The sequence below is a fragment of the Aethalodelphis obliquidens genome, unplaced genomic scaffold, assembly GCF_003676395.1.
Source record: "Aethalodelphis obliquidens isolate GAN/ISIS:26980383/991018 unplaced genomic scaffold, ASM367639v1 scaffold100, whole genome shotgun sequence".
Taxonomy (NCBI): domain Eukaryota; kingdom Metazoa; phylum Chordata; class Mammalia; order Artiodactyla; family Delphinidae; genus Aethalodelphis; species Aethalodelphis obliquidens.
The window spans coordinates 1,134,119-1,153,497 of record NW_020838044.1 but is presented as its reverse complement, the minus strand read 5'-3'; the positions used below and the strand labels follow the sequence as shown (position 1 = coordinate 1,153,497).

The window sequence follows — 19,379 nt, the reverse complement described above, 5'->3', positions numbered from 1 at the left end:
TGAGTAAATTAAGCAGTATAAGAGAAATTAAAATACAATCATATACATCATAGTGCTATCAGTTCACTCAAAAAACAGAATAAAAAAGCCAAAAACACAACTTTTTATCCAATACAGAAGGATGCAAAACTGGAGTGGAAAAGAATGAGGCAAGGGACTCTTGCTTTTCATTCTAAATAGTTCTCTATTTAATTTCTGAACATGTATATGTTATTACTTTGGCTATTTAAAAAATGTATATAAAATGTAAAACATGAAGTTTACATTTTAAAGCAAGTAGTTTAATTCACCAGTAGTGGCTTCCTAATGGATTTCTCTTTTTCACCCAAAAGAGGTAGGATATATATATATGATATATATTAAGTTGAAACAATCTGAGATTGCAATTTTTTTAATTATTGGTAATATGCTTCCACTTAATAAGTGGAAAAGGAACTATATAAAAAAGAAAACATGGACTTAGAATCAGAAAGATTTGTGCTTGAGTTCCTACTTTGTCAGTTATTAGCTAAGTGAATTTGGGCAAGTAACAACCTCTCTGAGCCTTGGTTTTCCTGAAAATGGAAAAAATAACACATATCTTCAGGGTTGTTATTAGACACAAAATACGTAAAGTCCCTAAAACCAGTGCCTAATAAAGAAGAGAGACTTAATGAATGGCAAGATAGAGACATTTACAGCCCCCAAACTAATACAAATAATTATATGTACAGTGATGATGAGATGAAGGTTCTTGAATAATATTTTAATTTATAACTTCAGATTCCTCATATTTGTCATAGTAATTTAAATTATGCTGCAAGTGTGAAGTGAAATTACATATAACAGTTCTAACAATAAAGTACAGCTAAATAAAGTGAGTCAGTGACTATGGAACTTATCATGGTTTCTGAAAGGGGAGAAGTACTAGGCTGTTTTTATACCTTCCTCACAGATACTCTGTAGATACAAGGGTCTAGGATGCCTGTGGTGGCACTTGCACTCATTTTGCACATAAATGAGAACTTCTTTCTCCAGTGAACACAGTTTGCTTGCACCACCTCCCTGAGGAAAAAAAAAAAAAAGAACCAGTTAATTAACTAGTATTGATGACATGTTAAAAAATAAAAAGCACACACACTCTTTCACTCAAGTCTATAATGCAAACATGACATATTAAAAACCAGTATTTGGAAACAATGAAACTTGAAGAAAACAAATGCCTAACAATGTGATCTGAAAATCTTTAGAAAGTTTTATTATCCACAGGAAACTGAAAAAAAAGTGAATTTACTTATCAATTTAATCAATATAAACTGATGCTTCACTATTCATTCATTCAACACACACTACACATTTGTTTGTATTAGATGTGATGAGTATGTGCTAGGTGATTAAAATACGAAGATCAGAATGACAGTGTTTCTAACGTTATATGGCTTATAGTTTAGTTAGTGTAAGAGACAGAAATATGAACAATACTTATTCTAAAATGAGCTACTGTCACAGTTTCACTCCTATTCCAGCCATAAGAGCAACAGCAGCTACCATTTATGGACAGTTTACCACATGCTATTTAATCTCACAACAACCCTAGGAGGTAGCTGGCATTATCCTCACTTTACAGGTAAGGAAACTGAAGCACAAGGAGAGAAGATAACTCTAGGTCATTTAGGTAGGAAGTAGCATAACTAGCATTTAAACTAGGCTCATTTAACTCAAAAGTCCACTTGTCTATTTTGTCCAACAACTCTGCTCTTTCAAGTTTCCAGGCCTCTGTACATGCTGTTCCCTCTACCATTCCCTTAGAAAGGAAGGATAATTATTCCTCTAACATCAGAAGAAAAGAAAGGCAGTGGGAAAAAATAAAGACAAAGCTGGAGAAAGCAAAAAGGAAAGGCAAGAGAGCCCAGGTTAGTTTTCATTTTCTTAGGAAAGTAATAGATGAGGTTACTTCTACAGGATGATTGATAGTAGCTGATGGGCTACTAAGTAAGTTTAGATAAAGGCTGAGGACGGCGAATGTGACAGGGAGTCAACTTAGTAGCTGCCTCAGTGAATAAAATGAGTTTGTATTGGGACAAATCAATTTGGTTTTATGGATTTCTCCATCAATGCACAGAAATCCAAGAACAAGAAGTGCAAAAACAAATATAATTTAAAAACCAAGTATGTGTTTGTGTGTGGTACGTGCACATATGTTTACTTATATACATGTAAACAGACATGCAAACAGAGAGGAGGGTGTGTGTTTTATCATAGGTTTAACTGTCATAACTTTAGCTTTTTTTTTTTTCATTAGGAAGCTTTAGGTGATTTAATGAATTATGATATGACGAGAATGTATATGTGTTCTTAGGGGAGTTTCCCTAGCAATCCAGCAGGGGTGCAAGTTGTATGGTCACAACACAGGCAGATTGAGAGTTGTTTGGCAAAGGACAGATCTGAAGGTGTTTGTCAGGCAACCTAAGGCATCCACAGTAAGATGAGAAGTAGCTAACCTGTACACTCAAAAATAGTGAATTAAAAAAAATCATTGAATAATAATGAAAATAACAAGCAAGAAAAACTAAAACCAGAATTCTTTTATTTTTGTTTCTTTCTCTTGGCCTCAAGACTTGGGTCAAGACATCAGCCATGGCCTCTGAAGCTTCCCAAAAAAGGTATGCAGATATAACAATGTCCCAGTACTCCTGGACCCTTCAAGAGTATGCTGAGCTGCAAGGCACTTTGCTGTTCCTGTTACTGAGACCACCGATATAATGATCAAGAATCAGAGATAACAGTAAAAAAAAAAAAAAAACACCTGTTATTTTACTTTTCTGATAAAATTACATTAAAACTTCTGGTTAAGGATGGCAGTTTGGGTACCTGTATTAGCCTCTGCTCCCTCCCCAAAAGCTTCTAAATTTAAAAAAAAAAAAATTTGAAGTCACCATCACCAAGGACAAAGAGAACCAGACAGGAGACAAAAAGAAGTGGACAGGGACAGACAAGTGATAACTGACTAAGCAAACTGAAGAAAGCTGAACCTTAAGCTGGTAATAATGAAAGCCATGAGAAGGAATCTAAAATTGGTCTTGAAGTAGAATGAAGGAAGCCCAAAAGGCAGAAGGATTGATTGAAAACTGTTTTAGAAACAGAACCTCAGATCCTGTGACTCCTGCAGAAGACTGAGATCATTCTCCTGACTAGGTAAGACAAAGGGATCTCTGAAACACCTGACTTGAGGGCAAGGTATTGAAAATGGCATGACAGCATGACCATATTGGGGGAGGTGGTTTAAAGATGACTCACTGAATGTTGAAGCCTCCAATCTTCTCCCTTAACCTGCCTCCTCAGAATGCTGGAGCCAGGGCATATTCTTCAAGATGTGGAAAGAATATTCCCTGGGGAAGCCAATCAGCCCCAAAGAAAATGAGATGGATGCAGAGGGTTCCCAACAAAACAATCTACAGTGAAAATCTGAATCAATGAGCACCCGCCATATGCACAAAGCTAATTAACTTTTAGTGCTTCGTAGTAAATGAGCAGACACTTATCTTAATATGAGAGACAGAGATAAAAAAAGAGCAAAAAGCAACTTGAAGAAAACAAAGTCTATGCTGGAAGAAGAAAAGATTCTCAGAGAGAAAGAAAGTACATCTACCATACAGGAATAGGATGCTGTTAAATTTTAAAAAAGGAATATACAGGAAACTAAAAAGTACTCATGGAAAACAAAACTACTGGGCTTGATATTCTGTTTGTGATTCCAGATCCACTCTGCCCTTTGCTGTGGCCCAGGAGGCTGACTTTTATGGACTATATCAACCAGGCTCCCCTGCCCTCTGCCTCTGCATGTGCTAAAGGGACAAACAACGCAAAGATGGAGTGCAGGAGGAGAGAGAAGTTGGTGTATTTTTCTCCTGCTCCTTCCCTGTCAGGCCACGTGAAAAACAGGGAAGTGGCTGGGGACTGCAGTTTTCCACAATATACCTTGTAGAACTTAGAGTCTAAACTATATACGTTTAGGGACTTTCCTGGAGGTCCAGTGGTTAAGACTCCATGTTCCCAATGCAGGGGGCATGGGTTCTATCCCTAGTTGGGGAACTAAGGTCCTGAATGCCGCATGGCGTGGCCAGAAAAAAGCCAAACAAAAAAATAAACTATATGTATTTATAACTTGGTTAAAATAAAAACCAAATTTAAAAAGTTGTCTAGTATTGAATAATCTGAAAATGGGAACAAAAGTATATAACATTGCCAGCCATTTTTTTCTAACTGCTTAAAAAAAACAACCCAAGAACCTTCTTTATTGGCTAATACATGAAAATTAAATGGTATCTTAAAATGTTTTTCAGCCAATTATTCTAGAAATTATGTCATAAGTATAAAAAAATCCATTAATACTCAATGCAAAACCCTAAAACTTTGCTTTATATTCTGCTACTTTTTATTACTTTGTGAAACAATTCCTCAGCAATACTAATTACAGAAATACATCTGTAGATTTTTACCTAGTTTAAAACGCCCTTATAATGTAGCAGCCTTTACATACCAAATGGTATATGCTATCACAAATGGAGGGCAGCTTTGGCCTGAGTAATAAAAATAAAGAGAAATCAAGCAAACTTCATATGTGGGTGTTTTTCTTTAAAAAACACATAAGTAGGGCTTCCCTGGTGGTGCAGTGGTTGAGAGTCCACCTGCCGATGCAGGGGACACGGGTTCGTGCCCTGGTCCGGGAAGATCCCACATGCCACGGAGCGGCTGGACCCGTGAGCCATGGCCGCTGAGCCTGCGCGTCCGGAGCCTGTGCTCCGCAACGGGAGAGGCCACGACAGTGAGAGGCCCGCGTACCGCAAGAAAAAAAAAAAAACCAACAAACAAAAAACACAGAAGTAGGAAAGGAGTATCTACAGAAACATTGGTCTAGTTTGGCTAGAGAGTGGAGGAAGGCAACATTAAGTCTGGTAGACTTGGGAAGAAACAAGAGATTAAAAAACTTTACCATTACAAACACAGGTAGATAATTGATATCATAGTATAGAATAGAGATAAAGAATAAGTTTTCATAAAGGAGATAATGTTAAATCTTAAGGGAAAAGAGTACGCTTCTATAACCCTATGTGTTCCCATCTACTTACTACCATCCTCTTTCCCTTCAGATCCAAGCTCTTTGAAGATAATGACAACAACGACAGCATTTATTGAGTGCTTATTATACAACAGGCATTGTTGTAAATGCTTTACATGTATTAACTCATTGAGACCTCAAAACAACTTTATGAGGAAGGTACTATTAGCTCCATTTTATAGATAAAAGAAAAGGAGAAAGTCAGTGACTTGTTTGGAACTGGAATTTGAAGACCTTCTACAGTGTAGACATTTTCCTTCCATTTCCTCACCTCTTAGTTACTTTTCCATGCCCTCAATCAGGCTCCTGTCCTCCACCACTCCCCTGAAACTGCTCACCAGTGAACAATTAACTGCCAAATCCAATGAGTTCTTTTTTATTATCGTAGTTGACTCCTCTTATATGTTCTGGAAATACTCTAGTCCCTTTCTACTTCTGTGACTAGTTCTTCTCAGCTTCTTCTATCACCTGAAAATGCTGATGTCCACCACTTAAAATGTTGATGTCTCTATCTCTAGCTTTCTTTTCTTTTTACTTTTATGGCCTTAACTACTATGTATACACTGAGAATATATAAATTTGAAGTCTTCTACTTTAGTCATTGGATTAATATATCCACCAATTTACTAGCAATCTCCACCTAGAACTCTTAGTCTCTAGAAAAGGCTTTAGGCCTCTGACCTCTGTCCATAATGGTACTCACCAGTAGGCTGGTTACCCACCAGCTTAACTAGTTAGCTAAACTAGTCAATGGATTGCCCAGGTGCATATGTGATAGAGCTTGCCAGTTGCTTATCTAATATCCAGTCTTGTCTCTTCTTTAAAAACAGAAACCTGGGACTTCCCTGGCAGTCCAGTGGTTAAGACTTTGCCTTCCAGTGCAGGGGGTATGGGTTCGATCCCTGGTCAGGGAGCTAGGATCCTACATGCCTCATGGCCAAAAAAACCAAAGCATAAGACAGAAGCAATATTGTAGCAAATTCAGTAAAGACTCAAAAAAAAAAAAGTCCACATTAAAAAAAAAAATCTAAAAGAAACAAAAACCAAAACAAACAGAAACCTGATTTTATTCAGAATGGCAATGTGTCCAGTTAAAAGACTGCATTCTCCCATTCTTCCTTGCAGCTTGGGGTAGCCATGGGATTGAGTACAAGCCAATGATATAAATGGAAGTTACTGGGTATAACTTCTAGAAAGACACAAGAAAAGAAATATAGTTAAGATATGTCCTTTTACCTTTCCTCTTTACTTCCTTCCTCTACCTAGAAAACTGTAATGACAACAGTTAGAGTGTCAATAGCCATCTTGGACCATAAGGTTACCTTGAGGAAAAGCAATGTGATGATAGTGCACAGAGACAGAGAAAGATGGGTCCCAATAATCATGCAGCCCTGTCTCCCTCCAAACTTACACCTTATTATTTAAAATGCTTATTTGGGGTTTTGTTATATGCAGCTTAACCAAATCCTAATTGATATAGCCTAAGACTGATCATTCCCAAATAAAGGAATCTGTAAAATTCAAATGTTATTCTCATCATGGTAGGTGCTCCAGGAATCCCAGAGTTCTGTTCTCCTCATTTAAAATTACTGTATGAAGCAAGACAGAGTAAGAGGTTCCTAGCCCTCATCCTCTTACAGAAAAAACTATTTAGCAGACATCCACAAACAAAAGTGGCTTTGTGGGAACCTTGGGGTCCGGGTAGGAGGCTGTGACACTCTGATGGAGCCCAAAAACTAAGGAGGGCTGCTTTGAGAAGGCAGGCCTGCACTGCAGTTGGTACTAGATTTATTAATTTCTTTTGGTGATATCATGTTTACCTGACTCTTCGTGATCGTGTAGTCTTGCATGGTGTCTGTGCGTTTGAAAGAGAAGATACCTCTTCCAGTCTTTACAGACTGGTTTTGGCAGGTAAAGACCTTCTCCTGCCAGAAGACTTCAATATCTCACTCACTATAATGGATCGATCATCCAGACAGAAAATCAGTAAGGAAACAGAACTGGACAACACTATGGGACCGATGGACTTAACAGATATATACAGAACTTTCAATCTATCAGCAGAAGAATACACGTTTTTCTCAAGTGCACACCGAACATTCTTCAGGATCAATCACAAGTTAGGTCAAAAGAAGTCAACAGATTTAACGAGATCTAAATCACTCCAAGTATCTTTTCCAGCCACAATGGAATGAAACTAGGTACCAATAACAGTAAGAAGATGGGGAAATTCATAAATATGTTGAAACTAAACAACATACCCCTGAACAACCATTGGTTCAAAGAATAAATCAAAAGGGAATTAAAAAACGATCTCAAGACAAATAAAAACAAAACCACAACATACCAAAACTTATGGATTGTAGCAAAAGCATACTAAGTTTACAGCAATAAACACTTCCATTAAAAAAGAAAGATCTCAAATAAACCTACCTTTATACCTCAAAACCTGAAGAAGAAGAAACTAAGCATAAAGTTAGAAGACTGAAGGAAATAATAAAGATTACAGAGGACATAAATCAAATAGAAAAGCAATAGAAAAAAATCAACAAAAATAAGAGTTGCCTATATAAAAAGTAAACAAAATCAACAAACCCTTGGCTAGATAAATTTGAAAAAAGAGAGAAGACTCAAATAAAACCAGAAATGAAAGTGGAGATATTACAACAGATGCTTCAGAAATAAAAAGAACCATAAGGGGCTATTATGAACAATTACATGCCAATATATTGGATGACCCAGAAGAAATCAATAAATTCCTAGAAATACACAACTTATCAAAACAATCAAGAAGAAAAAGAAAACCTGAACAGACCAATAAAAAATAAGGAGATTGAGTCAGTAATCAAAAACCTCTCTACAAAAAAAACCCCAGGACCAGCTAGCTTCATGGGTGAATTTTACCAAATACTCAAAGAGGAATACCAATCCTTCTTAAACTTTTCCAAAAAACAGAAAAGAGGGAACACTTTGAAACTCATTTTATAAGCAGCAGCATCCTGATACCAAAGCCAGACAAAAACACCACAAGAAAATAAAACTACAGGCCAATATCCCTGATAAAGATAGATGCAAAAATCCTCAGTAAGAGTGTTTCCTGTGGGCACCACGGAGTTGATATTCAAGTAAGAAGAGCTCTCCCGGCCGTCGGTTCTGGATGCCCTCCGCCCGCACGGCTGCCAGCCTGTGTCCACCCTCAGGGCAATGACCACGTTCTCTCCATCTGTGATCCTGACCCGCTTCAGCTCCTAGAGCTGCTCCAACGGGTCGCGGTTCTGGCGCATGGCGGACAGGGAGGAGGCCACAAGGCGTGTGTCACCAGCACGTGCAGAGGACTCACCATCGCGGTGTTCACTTGGAGGAGACTGGCGCCACCCAAGGAGGCTGAAATCAAAGGACTCCAGAAAGCATAGTCACAAGAGAAAGGAGGGTGAATACCTGGAAGCATCACTTAGAGGAGAGCCACGTAAGAGAGCTGTCCCATGAAGACAGCTGAATCAACTTTTGTGTGAAATGAAGGCGTGAAGATTTAGAGGCACCTCCAGTGTGAGGGTTTTTAAACTGCCACCCCTCTCCTGAGCCCTCTGGAAGGAAAAGTCAGCCCAGCTGCGGGGGGGGGAGTCAAGGAAAACCCTCTGGACTTGTGTACATCGCATCCTTGGCTTTGGAGTTTAAGAACAAGAGAGAGTTAACCGCGTCGCAAGAGAATCCATTGGAGAATGTTTCAAGATATAGAACCCTTATACATGAAGTGTCCCAAATGAAGTTGCAGCATCCACATTGAAATTTCTTCGTGTTGTGGAATTGAAGACTGCCACTGGAAAGCTGCATCATGAGCTGCTTGGGCTTCTAAAGTGTCCAGTGGATTTTTAATTACCTAAGCCATGTGGATGAAAGGCTCTTGGTGCTGCAGCCAGGAGTCAGTGCTGTGCCTCTGAGGTGGGAGAGCCAACTTCAGGACACTGGTCCACAAGAGACCTCCCAGCTCCATGTAATATCAAACGGCGAAAATCTCCCAGAGATCTCCAACTCAACACCAACACCCAGCTTCACTCAACGACCAGCAAACTACAGTACTGGACACCCTATACCAAACAGCTAGCAAGACAGGAACACAACCCCACCCATTAGCAGAGAGGCTGCCCAAAATCATAGTAAGTCTACAGACACCCCAAAACACACCACCAGACGTGGACCTGCCCACCAGAAAGACAAGATCCAGCCTCATACACCAGAACACAGGCACTAGTACCCTCCACCAGGAAGCCTACACAACCCACTGAACCAACCTTAGCCACTGGGGACAGACACAAAAAACAACAGGAACTACGAACCTTCAGCCTGCAAAAAAGGAGACCCCAAACACAGTAAGATAAGCAAAATGAAAAGACAGAAAAACACACAGCAGATGAAGGAGCAAGATAAAAACCCACCAGACCTAACAAATGAAGAGGAAATAGGCAGTCTACCTGAAAAAGAATTCAGAATAATGATAGTAAGGTTGATCCGAAATCTTGGAGATAGAATGGACAATAGAATGGACAAATTGCAAGAATCAGTTAACAAGGACCTAGAAGAACTAAAGATGAAGCAAGCAACGATGAACAACACAATAAATGAAATTAAAAGTACTCTAGATGGGATCAATAGCAGAATAACTGAGGCAGAAGAACGGATAAGTGACCTGGAAGATAAAATAGTGGAAATAACTACTGCAGAGCAGAATAAAGAAAAAAGAATGAAAAGAACTGAGGACAGTCTCAGAGACCTCTGGGACAACATTAAACGCGCCAACAAGCGAATTATAGGGGTTCCAGAAGAAGAAGAGAAAAAGAAAGGGACTGAGAAAATATTTGAAGAGACTATAGTTGAAAACTTCCCTAATATGGGCAAGGAAATAGTTAATCAAGTCCAGGAAGCACAGAGAGTCCTATACAGGATAAATCCAAGGAGAAATACACCAAGACACACATTAATCAAACTGTCAAAAATTAAATACAAAGAAAACATATTAAAAGCAGCGAGGGAAAAACAACAAATAACACACAAGGGAATCCCCATAAGGTTAACAGCTGATCTTTCAGCAGAAACTCTGCAAGCCAGAAGGGACTGGCAGGACATATTTAAAGTGATGAAGGAGAAAAACCTGCAACCAAGATCACTCTACCCAGCAAGGATCTCATTCAGATTGGATGGAGAAATTAAAACCTTTACAGACAAGCAAAAACTGAGAGAGTTCAGCACCACCAAAACAGCTTTACAACAAATGCTAAAGGAACTTCTCCAGGCAAGAAACACAAGAAAAGGAAAAGACCTACAATAAAGAACCCAAAACAATTAAGAAAATGGGAATAGGAATATACATATCGATAATTACCTTAAATGTAAATGGACTAATGCTCCCACCTAAAGACACAGATTGGCTGAATGGATACAAAAACAAGACCCATATATATGCTGTCTACAAGAGACCCACTTCTGACCTAGAGACACACACAGACTGAAAGTAAGGGGATGGAAAAAGATATTCCATGCAAATGGAAATCAAAGGAAAGCTGGAGTAGCAATTCTCATATCAGACAAAATAGACTTTAAAATAAAGACTATTAGAAGAGACAAAGAAGGACACCACATAATGATCAAGGGATCGATCCAAGAAGAAGATATAACAATTGTAAATATTTATGCACCCAACACAGGAGCACCTCAATACATAAGGCAAATACTAACAGCCACAAAAGGGGAAATCGACAGTAACACATTCATAGTAGGGGACTTTAACACCCCACTTTCACCAATGGACAGATCATCCAAAATGGAAATAAATAAGGAAACACAAGCTTTAAATGATACATTAAACGAGATGGACTTCATTGATATTTATAGGACAGTCCATCCAAAAACAACAGAATACACCTTTTTCTCAAGTGCTCATGGAACATTCTCCAGGATAGATCATATCTTGGGTCACAAATCAAGCCTTGGTAAATTTAAGAAAACTGAAATTGTATCAAGTATCTTTTCTGACCACAAGGCTATGAGACTAGATATCAATTACAGGAAAAGGTCTGTAAAAAATACAAACACATGGAGGCTAAACAATACACTGCTTAATAACGAAGTGATCACTGAAGAAAACAAAGAGGAAATTAAAAAATACCTAGAAACAAATGACAATGCAGACACGACGACCCAAAACCTATGGGATGCAGCAAAAGCAGTTCTAAGAGGGAAGTTTATAGCAATACAATCCTACCTTAAGAAACAGGAAACATCTCCAATAAACAACCTAACCTTGCACCTAAAGAAATTAGGGAAAGAAGAACAAAAAAACCCTAAAGTTAGCAGAAGGAAAGAAATCATAAAAATCAGATCAGAAATAAATGTAAAAGAAATGAAGGAAATGATAGCAAAGATCAATAAAACTAAAAGCTGGTTCTTTGAGAAAATAAACAAAATTGCTAAACCATTAGCCAGACTCATCAAGAAAAAAAGGGAGAAGACTCAAATCAATAGAATTAGAAATGAAAAAGGAGAAGTAACAACTGACATTGCAGAAATACAAAAGATCACAAGAGATTACTATAAGCAACTCTATGCCAATAAAATGGACAACCTGGAAGAAATGGACAAATTCTTAGAAATGCACAACCTGCCAAGACTGAATCAGGAAGAAATAGAAAATATGAACAGACCAATCACAAGCACTGAAATTGAAACTGTGATAAAAAATCTTCCAAGAAAGAAAAGCCCAGGACCAGAGGGCTTCACAGGCGAATTCTATCAAACATTTAGAGAAGAGCTAACACCTATCCTTCTCAAACTCTTCCAAAATATAGCAGAGGGAGGAACACTCCCAAACTCATTCTATGAGGCCACCATCACCCTGATACCAAAACCAGACAAGGATGTCACAAAGAAAGAAAACTATAGGCCAATATCACTGAGGAACACAGATGCAAAAATCCTCGACAAAATACTAGCAAACAGAATCCAACAGCACATTAAAAGGATCATACACCATGATCAAGGCCGCTTTATTCCAGGAATGCAAGGATTCTTCAATATACGCAAATCAATCAACATGATACACCATATTAACAAATTGAAGGAGAAAAACCATATGGTCATCTCAATACATTCAGAGAAAGCTTTCGACAAAATTCAACACCCATTTATGATAAAAACTCTGCAAAAAGTAGGCATAGAGGGAACTTTCCTCAACATAGTAAAGGCCATATATGACAAACCCACAGCCAACATCGTCCTCAATGGTGAAAAACTGAAAGCATTTCCACTAAGATCAGTAACAAGACAGGGCTGCCCACTCTCACCACTCTTATCCAACTGAGGTTTGGAAGTTTTAGCCACAGCAATCAGGGAAGAAAAGGAAATAAAAGCAATCAAAATCGGAAAAGAAGAAGTAAAGCTGTCACTGTTTGCAGATGACATGATACTATACATAGAGAATCCTAAGTTGCTACCAGAAAACTACTAGAGCTAATCAATGAATTTGGTAAAGTAGCAGGATACAAAATTAATGCACAGAAATCTCTTGCATTCCTATACACGAATGATGAAAAATCTGAAAGTGAAATCAAGAAAACACTCCCATTTACCATTGTAACAAAAAGAATAAAATATCTAGGAATAAACCTACCTAAGGAGACAAAAGACCTGTATGCAGAAAACTATAAGACACTGATGAAAGAAATTAATGATGATACAAGTAGATGGAGAGATATACCATGTTCTTGGATTGGAAGAATCAACATTGTGAAAATGACTCTACTACTCAAAGCAATCTACAGATTCAATGCAATCCCTATCAAACTACCACTGGCATTTTTTCACAGAACTAGAACAAAAAATTTAACAATTTGTATGGAAACAAAATAGACCCCAAATAGCCAAAGCAATCTTGAGAACAAAAAACGGAGCTGGAGGAATCAGGCTCCCTGACTTCAGACTATACTACAAAGCTACTGTAATCAAGACAGTATGGTACTGGCACAAAAACAGAAATATAGATCAATGGAACAGCATAGAAAGCCCAGAGATAAACCCACGCACATATGGTCACCTTATCTTTGATAAAGGAGGCAGGAATGTACAGTGGAGAAAGGACAGCCTCTTCAATAAGTGGTGCTGGGAAAACTGGACAGGTACATGTAAAAGTATGAGATTAGATCATTCCCTAACACCATACACAAAAATAAGCTGAAAATGGATTAAAGACCTAAATGTAAGGCCAGAAACTATCAAACTCTTAGAGGAAAACATAGGCAGAACACTCTATGACATAAATCACAGCAAGATCCTTTTTGACCCACCTCCTAGACAAATGGAAATAAAAACAAAAATAAACAAATGGGACCTAATGAAACCTCAAAGCTTTTGCACAGCAAAGGAAACCATAAACAAGACCAAAAGACAACCCTCAGAATGGGAGAAAATATTTGCAAATGAAGCAACTGACAAAGGATTAATCTCCAAAATTTACAAGAAGCTCATGCAGCTCAATAACAAAAAAAAACAAACAACCCAATCCAGAAATGGGCAGAAGACCTAAATAGACATTTCTCCAAAGAAGATATACAGACTGCCAACAAACACATGAAAGAATATTCAACATCATTAATCATTAGAGAAATTCAAATCAAAACTACAATGAGATATCATCTCACAGCGGTCAGAATGGCCATCATCAAAAGGTCTAGAAACAATAAATGCTGGAGAGGGTGTGGAGAAAAGAGAACACTCTTGCACTGCTAGTGGGAATGTGAATTGGTACAGCCACTATGGAGAACAATATGGAGGTTCCTTAAAAAACTACAGATAGAACTACCATATGACCCAGCAATCCCACTACTGGGCATATACCCTGAGAAAACCATAATTCAAAAAGAGTCATGTACCAAAATGTTCATTGCAGCTCTATTTACAATAGCCAGGAGATGGAAACAACCTAAGTGTCCATCATCAGATGAATGGATAAAGAAGATGTGGCACATATATGCAGTGGAATATTACTCAGCCATAAAGAGAAACGAAATTGAGATATTTGTAATGAGGTGGATGGACCTAGAGTCTGTCATACAGAGTGAAGTAAGTCAGAAAGAGAAAGACAAATACCATATGCTAACACACATATATATGGAATTTAAGAAAAAAATGTCATGAAGAACCAAGGGGTGGGACGGGAATAAAGACACAGACCTACTGGATAGTGGACTTGGGGATATGGGGAGGGGGCGGGGGGGCCTGTGACACACTGAGAGAGTGGCATTGACATATATACACTACCAAATGTAAAATAGATAGCTAGTGGGAAGCAGCCGCATAGCACAGGGAGATCAGCTCAGTGTTTTGTGACCGCCTGGAGGGGTGGGATAGGGAAGGTGGGAGGGAGGGAGACGCAAGAGGGAGGAGATATGGGAACATGTGTGTATGTATGGCTGATTCGCTTTGTTGTGAAGTAGAAACTAACACACTATTGTGGAGCAATTATACTCCAGTAAAGATGTAAAAAAAAAAAATCTATTGGCAAGAAATTGTTGTCATGTTTACAGAGAAAAAAATCAAAGGGGTTAAAATTTCACCAGATAGAATGTGGACCAGAAGTGTTTCTGCTTCCTGCTATTTTTTCCCTTATGGGTTTGTTTATTATTTCCCTGATTTATTTTGTTCAGATTTCAGATTAAAGTGGAATTAACTATGAGGGTTCAGTCTGCCAACTGTAACCAGAGGCTCCAACCACTCCTCCTTTTTTTTTTACTGAAGTATAATTGATTTACAATGTTATGTTAGTTTCTGGTGTACAGCAGAGTGATTATATATATATATATATATATATCTTGTTTTTCATATTCTTTTTCATTATGGTTCATTACAGGATATTGAATATAGTTTCCTGTGCTCTACAGTAAAAAAAAAAAAAAAAAAATCCTCAGTTAAATAGTAGCAAACCGAATTTAACAAAATATTAAAAGGATAAACATATGCAAAATCAATGTGATATATATACCACAGTAACAGAATGAAAGATAAAAAAACACATGACCATCTCAATAGGTGCAGAAAAAGCATTTGACAAAATTCAACATCCGTTTATGATAAAGACTCTCAACAAAAGAGGTGCAGCAGGAGCTTACCTGAGCACAATATGGACCATATGTGAAAAGCCCACAGCTAATACCATAATCAATGGGGGAAAAACTGAAAGCTTTTCCTCTAAGTTCTAGTACAAGGTCAGAAAGCTCAGTCTCACCACTTCTCTTCAACATTGTACTGGAAATCCTAGCTAGTGCAGTTAGATAAGAAAAAGAAATAAAAGGCATCCAAATTAGAAAAAAGAAGTAAAATAATCTTTATCTGCATGTGACATTATCATATATGTAGAAAACCCTAAAGACTCACCACCAACAAAAAAGATTAGAACAAATAAATGGATTCAGTGAAGCTGTAGGATACAAAAATCAACATTTAAAAAAATCAGGGTATTTTCTAGACACAAGCAATGAACTGCCCAAAAAGGAAATTAAGGAAACAATCTTATTCACAATAACAACAAAAAGAATAAACTACTTAGGAATAAACTTAACCAAAGAGGTAAAAAACTTGTAAACTGAAAATTATAAAACATTGATGAAAATTAATGAAGACACAATGGAAAGATATCCTGTTTTAATAGATTGGAAAAATGAATATTCTTAAAATGTCTGTACTTCCAAAAGTGATCTACAGATTCAATGCAATCCCTACAAAAATCCCAAAGGCATTCTTTACAGAAATAGAAAAAACAATCTTAAAACTCACATGTAACCACAAAAGACCCTGAATAGCCAAAGCTATTTTGAGGAAGAAGAACAAAGCTGGAGGCATCACATTGCCTGATTTCAAAACGTATTACAATGCCACAATAATCAAAATGGTATGGTACTGGCATACAAACAAATATAGACCAATGGAACAGAACAGAGAGCCCAGAAATAAATCCACCTATGTACACTCAACTGATTTTTGACAAGGGTGCCAAGAACACACAGTGGAGAAAGCAGAGTGGTGCTGGCAAAACTGGTTATCCAATGCAGAAGAATGAAATTGGATCTGTAATTACCTCACACCATAAAAAAAAAGTCAACTCAAAATGGATTAAAGACTTAAACACAGTACCTGAAACAGTAAAACTATTAGAAGAAAACAGAAAAAAAGCTTCTTGACATTGGTCTGGACAATGATTTTTTGGATATGATATCAAAAGCACAGGCAACAAAAGCAAAAATAGACAAATGTGATTGCATCAAACTAAGAAGCTTCTGTACTGCAAAGGAAACAATCAGCAGAGTGAAACCATCACTTGCAAACCATATTATGTGATAAGGGGTTAATATCCAAAATATATAAGGAACTCAAACAACTCAATAGCAAAAACCCCAAATAATCTAACTAAAAAATGGGCAAAGGACTTGAAAAGACATTTCTCAAGTGAATATATACCAAAGGCCAACAGCTATATGAAAAGATGCTCAACATTGCTAATCATCAGGGAAATGCAAATCACCACAATGAGGTATCACCTCACACCTCTTAGAATGGCTATTATCAAAAAGACAAAAGATAAATGTCAGCAAGACTGTGGAGGAAAGGAAACCTTTGTACACTGCTGGTGGAAATATAAATTGGTAAAGCCAGTATAGAAAATACTGTGAAGAGTCCTTAAAAATTAAAAATAGAATTATCAGGGGATATATGTATATGTATAGCTAATTCATTTTGCTGTACAGTAGAAACTAACACAACATTGTAAAGCAACTATACACCAATAAACAAATTAATTAAAAAATAGAATTATCATATGATCCAGCAATCCCACTTTTGGGTATACATGCAAAGGAAATGGAATCAGTATCTTGAAGAGATAGATGTATTCCCATGTTTACTGCAGCATTATTCACAACAGCCAAGATATAGAAACAACCTAAGTGTTTGTCAGTGGATGAATGGATAAAGAAACATACATACATATATACATATATATATATATATATATATATATATATATTATTCCACCACAAAAAAGGGAATGCAGTAACATGTATGGACCTGGAGGGCATTATACAAAGTGAAATAAGCTTGACATAGAAGGTCAAACACTGCATGATCTCATTTACATGTGGAATCTAAAATAGTCAAACTCACAGAAGCACAGAGAATGGTGGTTGCCAGGGTTGGGAAGTGGGGGAAATGGGGAAATGTTGGTCAAAGCATATAGAATTCAGTTAGGCAAGATGAGTAAGTTCTAGAGATCTAATGTACAGCATGGTGACTATAGTTAACACTACTGCACTGTATACTTGAAATCTGCTAAGAGAGTAGATCGTATTGGTGAGGTGATGGATATGTTAATTAGCTTGATTATGGCAGTCATTCCACAATGTATATGTATATCAAAACATCAAGTTGTACACCTTAAATATAAACAATTTAAATTTGTCAATTATACCTCAATAAAGCTAAAAAGAGTTACTGTTTGAATGTAATGCTTTGGAACCTATCCATATTTTTCATGACTTGTATAGCCTCACCTCATGAAGTCACAGATAAACTCAGGCCCACTTGCTAGGGATTAAGACACTATGACACATGAATATCGCCTCCCAAGCAGCAGACTGACATGTGAGCTCGGACTTCGGAAGAGATTCTTATGTGAGAGTAAGAACGTCTAAGGAGCCAAGAGATCAGGCTGGGATGAATTGGGCTATGAAAAGTATACTAATCTATTAATTAACTCACAATGTGGCACAGTAAAGAATCCTTACTGGAGGAGAAACCCAAAAATGATGAAGGCAGAGCATAATATTCTGGACAATACACTGCCAACCACAGTAAACAATAAATATTTGTGAACTGAACACATAAATGTCATTCATGGGCTACAAATGAACAGTCCCAGCTACCAATTCCTGCCTGTATTACTTCACACCTATTCCTAAATCAACCTCTTTCATGTGTCTAGCCTCACTACCCTAATTCCGTCCCTCAATAGTTCTTCCCTGAAATACGGCAAAGGTTTCCTAAATGGCCCCCATTCAAACCTACCTTCCTCATGTTACCAGAGAGCTTCTTCTAAGATACGAATTTGGTAATGTTGTTCCTCTGTTTAAAATTCCTCACGGCTTCCCCATCTCAGATTAGGTCCAACCTCCTTCACATGGCATCTGCATGATTAGGCCCCTGACTATCTTTAGTCTCATGGTTTGATGCTTTCTGTCTCATACTAATTGTAATTTTCCATTTACTTCACACTATTTCTCATCTGTATGCCTTTGTTCATGATGTTTTCTTTCCCTCGTACTCTATCTACTCTCCCTTCCAACTACTACATTCACCAGTTTAATTTTAACTCATTTAGATTAGTTATTACCCACTCTAGGAATCTTTCCCTGACTCAGCCTCCAGGTGAAAGCCTGGTGTCCTGTATGACCTGGCCTGCCTTGGTCCCCTGAATACCTCAGCGTCTACCATTCCCTGTCCTAGAGCACTGCCATCCAGGGGAGCGGCTGCCAGGAACTGGCTGAGTTGGCCTCCTTCATCATTACATTCAGTCCTCATCCCCCAGGATGTGGTCCTAATTTCCTTTATCCTTGCCTTGTTTCTGGCAGATTCTCCTATGATTATATATTTCAAATGAACCAATATTGTAAATAAAAAAATTTATAAGCCTAAGATATTCCTGACTATGCTCTTTCTTAACAGGAACTCAAGTAGAAATAAATATGTTAACTTAAATAATCTTTTAGATTTTGTACTATCAAAATAATAGCCTTGGAGTCTGAAACAATTTATCCAAATAAAAAAATTTTTGTGTGCTTAAGGCAATTACTCAGATTTTTTTTTGTGGTAATCTTTAATGCATACACACACACACACACACACACACACACACACACACACAAACAGCTGGCAGAAAGCTGTCCAGACAACACAAACAAACAAAGTGGCCAAGTTAGTTTGTGACAGTTTGTTATACTGATGGGTTACCATGGAAACAAACTCAGACTACTTGGCAACCGAGACAAAAGTCACATTAGTAAATGCTTTCCATTTTGTGACTCATTGATTTCCTATGAGTCTTATATGGTTGCTTAACCATTTTCAAGCAACAAAGGAACAGAATATGATTCGTGTTGATACTGTGGAAAGCCAAGTATTTGTAAGATAAAATGATAAAGCTGTTGATTGTGAAGTATGTAAGCAGGGGACTTAACAGAAGATAAAT

The 19,379-nt window shown here is 37.6% G+C and overlaps 1 protein-coding gene across 3 annotated transcripts in view; it reads right to left on the bottom strand.

Moving 5' to 3' along the window:
• Positions 1-19,379, bottom strand: part of EEIG2 (EEIG family member 2) — a 107,374-nt gene that overhangs the window by 57,031 nt on the left and 30,964 nt on the right. For all 3 annotated transcript variants that reach the window (XM_027096224.1, XM_027096226.1, XM_027096225.1), the window contains exon 2: positions 924-1,044. In XM_027096224.1, the coding sequence (XP_026952025.1) occupies positions 924-1,044 (121 nt within the window). The remainder of the gene's footprint in view (positions 1-923; positions 1,045-19,379) is intronic.